This window comes from Papio anubis, chromosome 16 (genome assembly GCF_008728515.1).
Source record: "Papio anubis isolate 15944 chromosome 16, Panubis1.0, whole genome shotgun sequence".
Taxonomy (NCBI): domain Eukaryota; kingdom Metazoa; phylum Chordata; class Mammalia; order Primates; family Cercopithecidae; genus Papio; species Papio anubis.
Genome location: NC_044991.1, coordinates 5666617 through 5679528, shown reverse-complemented (window position 1 = coordinate 5679528; position 12912 = coordinate 5666617). Strand labels below are relative to the sequence as shown.

General features: G+C 55.2%; 1 protein-coding gene across 1 annotated transcript in view; it reads right to left on the bottom strand.

Moving 5' to 3' along the window:
* The window catches only part of PHF21B (PHD finger protein 21B), a 131106-nt gene extending 118784 nt beyond the window's left edge, over window positions 1–12322 (bottom strand). The window contains exons 1-2 of the mRNA XM_009217487.3: window positions 11997–12322; window positions 11053–11118 (exon numbers count right to left, since the gene is read on the bottom strand). Coding sequence (XP_009215751.2) covers window positions 11053–11118; window positions 11997–12050 — 120 coding nt within the window. The 5' untranslated portion in view covers window positions 12051–12322. The remainder of the gene's footprint in view (window positions 1–11052; window positions 11119–11996) is intronic.
* Between the last annotated feature and the right edge of the window lie 590 nt (window positions 12323–12912).

Here is a 12912-nt window from a genome sequence, read left to right as displayed (position 1 = left end):
CAGTAACTGTTCTGTCACCTCTCCTTCCAGGCTCTTGGGGGGACCTTCTTGCACTGGCTGCAGGGAGGTGGGCGTGGGCAATGTGGGCAAACAGAGCTTTGCATTCAATGGGGCTGTCAACCTGGAGTTTAACAAATAATTCCGGCATTTATCTGTGGTGCATTTATTACCACTGAGACACATTAATCACAGCCGAGACTCAGTATCGCTGATTGTAGGAAATGCTACCTGTCACTTTGTGAGCTGCATCTCACATTAAATTCTGGATCATAGTCTCTAATATGTATATATTTTTAATTACATTTTCAAGTTCATTTACATGTGCAGATTGGCTTTCCGCCTGAATGACATCAAAGAGAAACACTTCTCCCTCTCTGTCTCTCCCTTCCCCTCCTCTCCTGCCTCATTCCAGCCATTTTCTTTTTCCCGGGGTAAAAAGCCTCTCCCCAAATTGACTACAGCTTCACCCAGGGGCAGCCTGCAGGCTGCCCCCTCAGGGAGGTCCCAACAGACCCCTCTGCTGCCGCTTCGCATAACTGCTGCCTCCATAACCGCTGCCACTACCTCTCAGCTCCCTTCCTATTCTGGGGAATGTCTCTTCCCTAACAAGCCCACAGTTGGCCCCTACCCTCAAATGCAGACTCTGAAAACAGAAATAAGCAAACTTGGGCTAGGTGACGGCTGCAGGGACTCCTGATTCTCCAGGGACACAGCAGGTGAAGAAATTTACCCACACCTGGAGATCTGCAGCCAATCTGATTTAGTAAGTTTCATCGCATGGACCATTCCGAAACACACTGTGCTCTGCCAAAGCTGCCTGTCTCTTACTTAGGCAATTCAGAAGTCAACTACTTGGAGAGTCTAGCAACCGTTCTGAAAACATCTGGGTGCCCTGAGGGTCCTTTCTTGGCAGTCCTGTTGTCCACACATAAGGTCATCCGTGCAGGACCCAGCAACTCTCACGCACAGGCTGCCCTCTGGGGCCAGCGGCTTCAGAAAGAAAACTCTGGTGAAGTGAATCTAACTGTGAAAACAAACACAACAGGTTTCTTGCATGGGCGAAGCACAGGGATCAGAATACCTGTAATCACAGGGGCTCACTCTGATTCCTGGGTGCAATCCCCAATCCCGACCGGGGCCTCAGTTTCCCTCAGATAAGATGAGGGGCTTGGCCGAGGTGCTCCCCTTAGTTCTCACATTCTATGCTTTTAGCTTCAGCCATAAGCCATCAGGCCACGGCAGGGGGCACGTCCCCTCAATTTCAACAGACTCCCAAGTCAGGGGCCGATCCCAGCTCTGGGCACACCCGTCCAAAGACCAAAAGCAACTCAGAGGTTTCTGTATCAACAAAAAGTCACAGATGCCTCCCTGCTTTTCAACGGCAATGTCTCTGGGGTCCTGCTGGCTTTCTGTTTCTTGCATTATTGCTAATAAAGTAGTACTGACAACAGCGCTCTCTACTCATTTCCTGGCTGCGCCTCAGGAATCGAGCTCAGTGCATACAATGCTCACCCCATTGGTCCCTGGGACATCGCTGCCAGAGGGGCTGCAACACCCCCACTTTGAGACCGGGACCCAGCCTGGCCTGCCCCTCGCATCCCTCTTCAGGATGAGGGTTCAACTCAACCCTGGGCAAAAAAATAAAAATCTCCCATGGATACCCTCCTTTCTGCCATATTTTAAGAAGACCAGCACAAGTGCCAAGCCAAAGTAAAAAACCATATAGTACGGCCCATCAGAGCTGCCAAGGGATGCCCGCTCTTGGCAGTCAGGGACTGTAACCAGAGCGAAGCTGCATCAGCAGTTTCTCCTCACACTGGGATTGCTACTACTGAACAGGAAGTCACCACCAAAAACAACACAGAACAATCTTCGGAAAGCGTATCTGTTCCTTCAGAGAACAGAAACCATTTCAAAATGAGATGTCTCCACCTTAAAGTATAAAACAACAACATCAATAATAATAAAAAGGAGAGCAGCATGCAAGCCAGTGAGAGGGAGGAGGAGGAAACCGCCCAGCTCCGAAGGGCTTGGCTTTTGCGCTGCAGACTCCTCTCTGCAACCCCGCAATCCCGCAATCCTTGCCGAGTCCCTGGCCAGCCACACACTCCCCGGTGCTAAGCCAAGAGCCAGGCTCCCGGGAGATGCAGAGACCAGACTCAGACCCAGACCCCAGGAAGCTTCTATGACTTCTACTTTGGAACGAAAGTTCCACTCACGGTCACCAGGACGGTTACTAACTTGCTGGGGATCGTCTCCAACATCATAACTCCACTTATTTTTATCTGACCATGTGCCCTGGAGTAACAGTCCACACCTCACTTTTCATATTGGTGCCAATACACTGTCATTTCTCCCCCTACACGTGCCAGTGTTGGGGTTAAGGTCACGAAGCTGGGCACCCAATGGTCCAGAACTGGACCACAGCTCCTCTACTCACCAGCTGTGTGATCTCAACAAGGCACTCAACCTCTCTGGGCCAAGCCAGGCCACAGAGAGAACCAGAAGGCACCTGCTCAGAGCCAGCGCCCCCCAGGAAAGCCAGGATGCGTCAGAACCCGTCTTCAGTCCCACTGCGTGAGAACTTCCTGTGGGCCCAGAGCTTAACGCACCACTCACTAATCCTGAAGTGGCCTCTCGAAATTGTTTCTTGAGTGATCACTGAGCGCCAGGCACTCTGCTACCTGGCTGGCCGTGAACTATTATCAATCCCCTTTTATAACTACGGAACCAGAGCCTCCAAAGCGGCAAAGCCTGCCCCAGGCGGAAGAGCTGGCAAAGGATGGAGCCGGGATTGGAACTCCAGTCTATCCAGTTTTAAAGCCTGCACTGTCCACCGCTTTGTCACGTGCCTCTCGGAGACAAAGTTAAAAGCTTTCTACACAGCACTCAGGAGGATACTCTGGGGGCAGAGCCTCCAAAGCTGGGCCACCGGACACCCTCAAAACTCCTTAACCCCCTAGAGGTGACCAGAGCCTCCCCAAGATGCTGCCCCACACAAGAGCCTCAGCTGCTGAAGAAGGAGCGTGGCGCCCTCAGGATCAGCGGTGTGTCCGCAGATGGGGCGAGTAGCAGCCTCGTGTGTTCACTGCTCACACAAGTGAAATCAAAGACACAGCCCATGATTCGGTTCCTGAAGAGACAAAGGCATTGGAGGAAAAACTTGCTAAATCACAAGGCTAATCATCATAGCCAGCAGCTCTAATGAGGCACCATGGGACTACCAAAGTTATTATCAGAGTCATCTCATTGAAAAAATTCAAAGTTAATTGAAATCAGTTGTCCAGTTCCGACAGCAGGTGTTTTAAGATTCTAAGATATCAAAGCAGACTCTTTGGAGTGGCTGATGCAGGCGGCATAGTCAGCATAGTGATCGTCAACCTTTACGGGGGCAACAAGCAACATGGCACTCTCGCACGGAAAGATCGCCTCCCCAACGGTGACACGTAACAAGACAAAAGTGCCCAGGTCAGAGCCCGGGCAGGGCAGGGGGTAGTTCCTGTGGTTCAAATCAACCCTCATCTCTAGGAACAGACCTACATTTAACACCTTCACATTGCATCTAAATGCACTTTCATATCTGCTGATTTCATCTCAATCACCAGGTGAGTCTTATTCCCATCCCCACTTCACAGCTGGCAAACGGAGCTTGCTCAGAGAGGCCGAATGGCTTGCCCAAGGTTCTCAGCTGAGACGCAGGAAGCTGGGCCGTGAACCCATGTGCTGACTTTGAGGCCCTTGCTCTTCTGGCTACATCACCTTGTACCCTACACCATGGGAGACCAGCTGGAGACAAGCAGGGGACTGACACGGAGGCACCCTGGGCTAGGGGGCAGAGTTGACAATTCCATTCACGGCAGTCCCAAGCGGCTCAACCTCGGAAAGCTGCCCTCCTCTGATCCATCCTGAAGATTCACCAGCCCAGTCCGACCCAAGTCCCAGGATTATCCTGACAATCAAATAAAAAAAGTCTTATCAAGGAGGACAGAGAAGGCGCACTGAAGAGAGTGCCACAGCCAGCCATGGCAGCGAGTGTGCAATCTGCCACCACCTTCTCTACCAGTGCAAATGTCACCTCCCTGGAGCTGTCCCCACACCCCCCAGCTGTCCCCACACCCCCCAGCATAGTACATCGTCCCATCTGCCGCCTGGGTGAGCCTGGTGGCCAGACACCTCACACAGATACCTCACTGAGCCTCGACAGGTGACTGTGGACGCACCTGCCTCCCCAACTGCATGTGAAAACAGCTGTGGGCTGTGAGCAGACATCAAGTGGAAGCCCTCTGCAAGTGTAGAGCCTTGTAGATGAGATGTCACCGTCACTCCCAACATATCCCTCCACCGCCACTTCCATATCCCCAGTTATTTCTGGTGGAAAGTCCTTTCGTATTCGTGGAATTAACCTGAGCTGTTCCCAAGAGACGTCCACAATACCATGTCAGGTGTGAAAAGCAGGTCTGGGAATAGTGATGCCTGGTGCAGGGACTTGTGTGAGAAAGTGTTTATCCTACATCATAGATGCATCTGCGACACCTCTGATGGGCACGCCTCGAGGCCGCGGCTCCCGCCCAAGGATATGGTGGGGCAGGAAGAAGTGACACCTGCATTTTACGGTATTCAAACTTGTACTGCCACTTTCCCGATGAGCATGTGTTGCTTTTCTAATAAAAATCTTTGAAAAGCAGAATTCTTCTTTATCTCCTAAATGTCACCAAAATGACAGAATGCTGATCACCGCTTTCCTTAGTAAAATTTACTTCAGCAGAATGGTAATTATTTTCCTGACTTCAAAAACAAGTCCTTCCTCTCATTTTGGTAACAGACAAAATAGTAACTATTTTACACACATTACACAGGCTTTATATGTACAATGTTGTATTGACATATAACAATACGAAAATATTGGTCATTATATACATGTGGCCAAGAAAATTAAATCAATAGAAATAAAAATGTAACTGGTAAACATGTAACTATAAATTGCATTTATGTACATACACACACACCACACACACACACACACACACTCTTTTCTTCTTCAACCGAGCAGAGTTACCCACTCAGTTGCCTTCTGGGGCTTCCAGAGGTGTCCCCCACTAATTCTTTGGCTCTAAGAACCTCTGGTGAAGTCTGGGGGAGGGTCACCTGGAACCCCCACCCTCACAGGCTGGTGTATGTACAGGTCACCCAGCGCTTTGGGTCCAGCACTAGTCTCGTGCTTCCCACAACAATGGGGCCTGTCAAGAGGCTCCCCATGCAGGTGACAAACACCTAAGTATCTCATGCACTTGGGGAGCCCAGGCATCCTTCGCGCTCCTCCCTTCTGACCTGCCCTCAGCACCCCTGCACTCCTACACACACCTTCCTGCCTCGTGCCCTAGAAGCCACCGGGCACAGCAAGAGGCCACAGTATCAACTCTAGGCCCTCTGTCCCCGCATGTGACACCCTCCTTACACTGCCCCAGCTGGCCTTCTCTGCCCTCTCTATCCTCCTCTTTCATGGTTTTACGGTCAGAAAACTCAGTAGCGCCCTTACCTCCCACTGTGGGTTTCTCTGGGGTCATTTTGCCTTGACAAGCTTGGCTGCCATCCCTGCCCGTCCACTCCCCAGGAGGCCTTATGGACACATCTCCCAGGCAACCCCCTTCTGGAAGCTGTCCTCAGTTTCCAGGCCAGCAATGATGCAGGTGTTCCTGCAGCATGATTTTCACAGCCTTTTTCCAGAAGTTCCTTGAAACTGTTCTCCACACCTCACTCTTTTGTCGGGTTTGCAAGGGCAAGGAGCTTGTCTCATTCATCTCTGGGTCCACTCATTTCAACACACACGATTTCAAAATCTTCCCTTTGCTCCAGGCCTACTGCAGGCTAGGGGCTCCCCTAGGACAGTTAACAAATCATTGCCTATCTTCACACCATCCCTGCCCTGGGAATAGGCAGAAGGGAGCCCAGCAGACACCCCTCAGGGAGCTTAACAGTCTAGCACAGGAGCTGATCTAGGGAGATCTACACAAGCAAAGCTAAGAATGCCCGAGGCAGGAAAGCACTCCAGGTGTCTGTAGCTGCCCCGCAGGAGCGAGGCGGAGCTTCTGAGGCAGAGGCAGAGCAGGTGGACAGGGCCATCCCTGTGGCTCTGCAGGCCCCTGGGTTTCATCCCAAGAGCAAGGGGAAGCCACCGGAAGGCTGTGAGCCAGGGAGCACTGTGATCTCATTCACATTCTAAGACACTGACTCTGGGGAAGAATGTACTAGAAGGGCCCAGAGTAGATGCAGCATGCCACTCACAATAGGCAAAAGAGTAGACGCAGCATGCCACTCACAACAGGAAAAGGTGGAAACAAGCCAAACGTCCACTTGTGGATGAACGGTTGGACAGAATGAGTTCTCTCTACACAGCGGGAAGTCCTGACATAAAAGCTAGTGAAATACTGATACGTGCTACAACTTGCATGAAGCCTGAATCATTAAGTGCAACAGGCCAGTCACAAAAAGATGTAAATATATCTATTTCATATCAATGGAATCATACTATACACATAGCATAATCATACTCTATAGTCATTTTATATATATACACACACACATACGTAGTATGATTCCATTCATACGAAAGCCTAGAACAGGCAACTCTAGAGACAGAGTAGATTAGTGGTTGCTTAAAGCTGGGGAAGGGGGAAAGGGCAGAAGGGAAGTGACAGCCAAGGGGTTCCTTTGGTAGGCGATAAAAATATTCTAAAATGGATGGTAGTGAAGGCTGAACAGATCTGTGAATGTACTAAAAACCACTGAATGGCACACTTCAAATAGGTGAAGAGTGTATGGAAAGCGTATCTCAACAAAGCGGTTTTGTTATTGTTGTTAAGTAGATGCAGTGAAGGGGCTATCACTATCTTCCAGGTAAGAGATGGCGGTGGGTGGGCCCAAGGCGACGAAGGGATGGAGGGGTCCAGGAAACTCCAGCTGTGTGTTGGGGCTGGGGGGGTGCGATGCGGGTGTGAGAGGTGGGGGATGACGGCCACACAGGTGGTAGCTGGGCTAACCAGGGGTAAAATCAGGCTTGGCCTTGCTGTCCCATTCCCACAATCTTCCCCTAGCAGTATTAAGTGTGGAGCTTTTGGAGTTGCACTGATTTTTTTCTGTAATGTATAATGATACTGTTTCAACAATGAGAACTGGCACTTTACTTCAGAGAGATTAAAATGCACCTTTCTGGAGGAGAGTAAGCTTGGGAGGAGAGTTTGGAAAACACAAAGTCCTGGTACCAAAGGACTGCAAACAATGTGGGGCGGGGCTGTGGATAACCCCCCAGCTTCATTCGGTGGCTGCTTCTCAGTGCTGGACACAGCTGGTAAATCATGGTGAAGACACATCTCAGCGCTGGGCGCACACACAACACCTTTCAAGACAACGTATTTTTACCGCTGCACTCGGGGACAGCCCCTCAGAACCCAGAGTTCATCAACTCCATGGACTCTTGGGGCAGTGCACATGGTCCCAAGCTCACCTCCGGGGTCTTTCTCCTGAGACCAGAGCAGCATGGACTGCGGTTGAAACTGAAGGCTCTTTCCAATCCCACTGTAAAGCTGAACCTGCATTCAGTTCAGGTCTGGAGATGCCAGCTCACACGTGGCATCTACATGCTGTGCTCGGAACTCCAAAGAGGGGACTCCCACCCACCCAGTATTTACGCTGGGTCTGTTATTTACACAGAAGGGCTTGTTGCTTGACAATGTAGATAAAAATGTTACTGCCTCTCTGCATGTGCTACAAACTCATGGTGTAAACCGCTGGAGCAGCTAATGGAGTCTTCACACATGGTATCTTGTTAAAGAAGAGGGCCCTCCGCTCTCGGCATCACAGCTCAGCAGCGAGGTGCAGCCACACCTGGGAAGGCAGCTTAGCTGGCCTGGGCCGCGCCACAACTCATCAGCTCTCACCAACTATCCGATGCCTCTTTTTTTTTTTTTTAGTGGAAAATATGAACTTCATTTTCAAATAGCAAAGTCCTATGTAAACTCACTTCCTGTTTGTTCCCTAGTCCCCCATGGTAGGACAAAAACTAGACAGTTACACAGAAAATTTTTATCTATCTACTCTGAAAAATAAGCTACCACTATGAGTCCTCTGAACACCTTGACGCACTTGTCCATGTTTCTTAAAGTAACTGAGAAAAACGTCGTGCTAAGGGCGTCCATGAGAAATTGATGTTGGGCCCTGAACGACAGGATTCCGCTGCTAGTGTACTGCTAACAGACCTGGATAATGGGGTCATCTGTTCATTTTACTATCTAGTTCATCATCTACATGTGCACTTTTAATTGAAACTTAACCTTTGTATCCGACGTTCCAGCACAGAAAACATCTCTGGAGGTGGAGATAGTATGAGCGTTTCCCTAAGCAACTCTCTCAAAGAATTCTGCCTTTAATTTTCCGTTGAGTTAAATAAGCAAACTGTGACACACTTGCCTTTTCATCTCCACTCCTCCATTTCGGCCCTTCTGGGCAGGTTCTGGGGTGACCAAGTAGAACCTCTTCAAAACCCTAGTTCAGCCTAGAGTCACCTCCAAAGCGCTTGTTCATCGACTATTCCCCAGCTTAGCTGCCAATCACCACCAAACTCTCCCAAGGAGAGGGAGAGGGGAGTAAATGTTAAGTCTACCCAACTCATTTCATAGGTGACCTCTGAAAGATTTCAACGCAGAGCCCGGGAAAGACAAGGCGGCTTTATTAGCATGCTGAACCACGGCTGCAGCCCCCTCCCCTCCCTCTTTTATGAGCCCTTGTTATATAAAATGCCACAAAGGAAAATGGAAAAACAACACCTTTGCAGTTACAAACACAAGTTCCAATGGCCAGGCCAAATCCTGGCTGCTTACCCGATGTTATTTTTAGTCATTTAAAAGGCAAACATTTCTAAAAGGCCAGAGAACAAAAGTTTTCCTTGTTTTCTTTCTTTTTAAACACACACTCACACACACAAAAAGATGGAGGTCAGTTCGCAAGCAAGCCTCCTTCCCTGAGTTCAAATTTAAAGGCAAAGGCAGCCCGGAGTCGGAGAGCTCCTTCCCGAAGCTGCTGCAACCTTCAAACAGGATTTTCAAATGTTTCTTTCGGCTTATCTAAATTCCGGCATGACAGATAATAAATAGCGACTCATTTACTATCATCATAAAAATTTAAACAGCCTTGAAATAGTTGCTACAATACAGAAGAAATGATCAAACCCAAGCTCAGAAGAGTCATTCCAAATAGTAAAACTACTGCCACGCAGAAACATAAAGAGACATTGTTCCAATAAAAGCTCCTAGGTTATTGGATTTTTTTTTTTTCCTCTCTCTTTTAAATCTTCTACTCGGAGTCAACAACTTGCCGTTTTAGCCAGTGAAAAAAGGGCTTAGTAACCCTCAGCTATCACACTGGACCAGATCTGGTGGCGGATTTTTTTTTTTTTTTTTAAAAGAAAGTATCTGATTTGATTCTACACAGTGATTAAACAGCTTTGTGCTCTGCGGGAAAGGGTCTTCCGACCCCTCCCCCTCCAAAAATGGCATCAAAGCAATCAAAATGGTAATGCCGGGCCTGGGTCCCCTCCCCCCGCCAACTCCACGACTTCGCCGGGGCCGCGCGCCGGGCCCCCCCTCCGGCGGGAATGGAAGCTTCCACTCCCGGACGGGGGCGCGCGGCCGGGTGCGGGGGGGCCGCGGCACCGACAGAAAGGGGTTAGTGCATTCGTCCCAAGCCTCCCGTCCAGCCCGGCGGCCCAGACCAGGCGCCGGCCCGCGGCACTGCCATCTTCCTTTCTGCAAGCCCGGGCCCCCCCGTCACTCGCGCACGCCCCCTCCCATCACTTTTTAACTTTAAAGACTCGACACGAACGCCCTCCAACCTCTTCCACTTCTCTCCCCTACGCCAGAAAATCCCTCGGGGGAGGGGGCGTCCGATGGGGCGGCCCGGGCTGGGATGGGAGCGCGGGGGCCGGCCCGGGCGGGGGCGCGCGGGGGCGGGCCCGGAGCTGTCCAAGTTTGGCGCTGGCGGCTGCGGCCGGCATTCCGAAGGAAGCGCGATCGATGGCCGGGGGCGCGGCGCGGGCGGGGGCGGGGCGCGCGGAGGGAGGGAGAGAAGGGGCAGCGGAGGGAGGGGCGCCACCGCCCCCGTCCCCGCCAGCGCGGTGCCCCCAGCGCGCCATTGGCTGCGCCGCTCAAAGTTCTCGGCTCCGGGCTGCGCGGGGAAGGGGCGGGCGTGCGAGTGCGGGGAGGGGGCGCGGCGGGGGAGGGGCAGCGGGGGAGGGGCGGGAGCCAGGGGGCGGGGGCGCGCGGCCGGCCGGGCTCCGGCGGCGGCATCTGTTCGTGGTGCTGAAACCCCGAGCGCTGAGCTCAGCGCAACTAAGTCACAATGGACAACTTTTCCTCCCCGGAGGGGGCCGGGAGGGGGGTGGGCGGCCGCGCCCCCGCCGCGGGGGAGCTTCTCAGGTGTCCCCAACTACACCTAACGCCCAGAGCCCAAAGTTGGAGCAGAACTGGGGGGTCCCGGGGGCGCCTTTCTTTTGTTCCCCGGGAGCTGGCGTCAGGTTCCAAGAATAAAAAGTGAAGCTGGGGAAGTGGAAGGTCGGGGGGAGCCTCGAGGAACGATTGCAAAACGAGGTTTGCCACGGAACCCAGAAATCGCTCCCAAGGACTTTGGTGTCCAGGCCCCCACGGTCGCCCCCCTCCGCCCCCACGGCCGCCTCAGCGCAAAGCGGGGGACTCCGAGCCGGGAGAAATCGCCACGTTCCAAAAACATGTCCACCACCTCAAAATGGACGCCGGGCCGCGCGCCGCCTTTTAAGTGAGCTCCTCTCTTCGGCCCCCGCCGGGCCGGCTCTCCCCGCCGCCTCGGAGAACCCGGCTCTTTCTTTCCAGGAAAGGGGAGGGGTGGGGAACTTTGAGAACTGGAGACAGACCCCTCTGGGAGTCTGAGCGTGCGGCGCCCACGCTGGCACTTTTTAGGGCGCCGCCAAAGTGCCCGGCTACCCTCCCGCCCCATCCCGGGGGGGGGGGCCGCGATCCCCTCGCTTACTTGTTTGTCGCTGAGCGCGGCGATCCGCGGCTGCCTTTCGTGGAGCTGCTTCTTGAGGTCGCCGTTCTGCGGAAACACGGAGGAGCGGGCTCAAGCCGGCCGCCCGGGGTCAGGTGCGCCCCAGCCCCGCGGGCCGCGGTACCCCCCGCCCGGAGCCCCGCGAACGGGACCGGCCGCAGCGTACCCCAAGTTTCCCGGGCCGCGTCCCGCACGCGCGGCGGCCGGGCAGTGCCGCGCGGGGCCGCTTACCTGTGGCTGCCGCCTCATCGGGGCAGCTCGCGGGGCGGGGCGGGGGCCGAGGCCACCCGGCGGCGCGCCCCGAGCCGTGCAAGTTTGCAGGCCGGGGTGCGTGTGCGAGTGAGTGTGAGTGTGTGCCGGGGGAGGGGGGAGGAACAAAGAGCCAAGTAAACACGGCGAGTCCGTGTCGAGCAAAGCTCATAAATATTCAAGTCGCGTCCTAATCTCCCCAACACACACACGCGCACGCCGAGCCCCGCTCAGGCTCCGGCCGCCACGCCGCCGCTCGCCAGCAGCGATCGCCAAAACTACTTACGCCCACCGGGCAGGTTCGCCCCGGGCGCGGGGCCCGAGGGGAGGCCAGAAAGGGGGCTGTTCGCACTCCCCTCCCCTGGGTCGGCTCACGAAGGGGCCCCCTCCAGGCACCCTCCCAGTCATGCAGACCCTACATCGCTTAAGAGAAGACGCCAGGCTCGGGTCCCACGCGCCCTCGATCCCCCAAACTGTGCAGGACAGCGCCGGGGGCGGGCGAAGGGGAGCCCAGAAGGGGGTCTGCGCGTGTGATCACTCCCTCGCCCCCCGCCCCGGGGCAAACTCCAGCCTGGAAGATCCCGAGACCGGGAAGAGAGGACGACGGGCTCGGGTCCCCCAACCCCCTCGCCCTGCAACACACTTCCCGGCCCCGAGCCCAGCCCCCGGCCACCTACCTGGTGGCGCGCGAGTTCCACGGCGAGCGCCTCGGGCCGGCTCTGCAGCTCCATCCCGGCAACTCGGGCAGCACTTTGCGCTCACTTTGGCCCGGGCTCCCGGGAAGTTGCGCGGCTTCGCGGGAGCCAGAGCGGGCGCGGGCGGACGCGGCCTCCGGGCTCGGTGGGGGGGACACGAGCCCCCTCCCCCACGGCCGAAAGGGAAGGGGGCTGGCGAGGGGGAAGAAGGCTTCCGGGCGCCGCGGCGCCGAGCCCGCGGCTGCCCCAACTCGACGCGGCAAGTTGCGCCAGGTCCCGGGCCGCCGGCGCGGCCCGGCGCGGCCCCCGGCGCCAGGAGCCCCGCAGCCCGCGCGCGCCCGCCCAGCGCCGCCGCCGCCGCCGCCTCCGCGCAGCCGCCCGGCTGGCAGGGACTATGTTTCCTCCGGCGCGCGCCTGGATCTCCTTGGGCCTCGGTGGTGCCTCGGCACGATGCTAATTCGGCAGTGCCCGGATGGAGCGGGCCGGGGCGGCGGGGGGCGGTGCCGGGACCCTCCGCCCGCTGCGCCCCGCCCCCGCCCCGGCCGCGCCTGCGCACTGCCGCCCCGCCGCGGCCCGGAGCCCCGAGCGGAGAACAAAAGTGGCGGCGGACGGAGACGCACGCTCCGGGGTCTGTGAAGAGCCGCTCGTGCCGGCGCTCGGAGAGGGGCGACCGTGGGGTCTTCCTCTCTGTCCCCAGGTCCATGCCAGGGGACGCGGTGCCCTCACCCCCTGTGCTGTTAACGCCGAGTTGAGGACACTTTCCGCTGGGAGGCTGCGAGTCCGTGTTTCCATTTCTCTCTCTGGTCCTCGGCTCCCTCCTTTCCCCGCTCCGCCGCCTTCCTCTGCTATTTTATTTAAATTCTTCCACCCCTCCTGTCCATACCAGCGCCGCGACTTG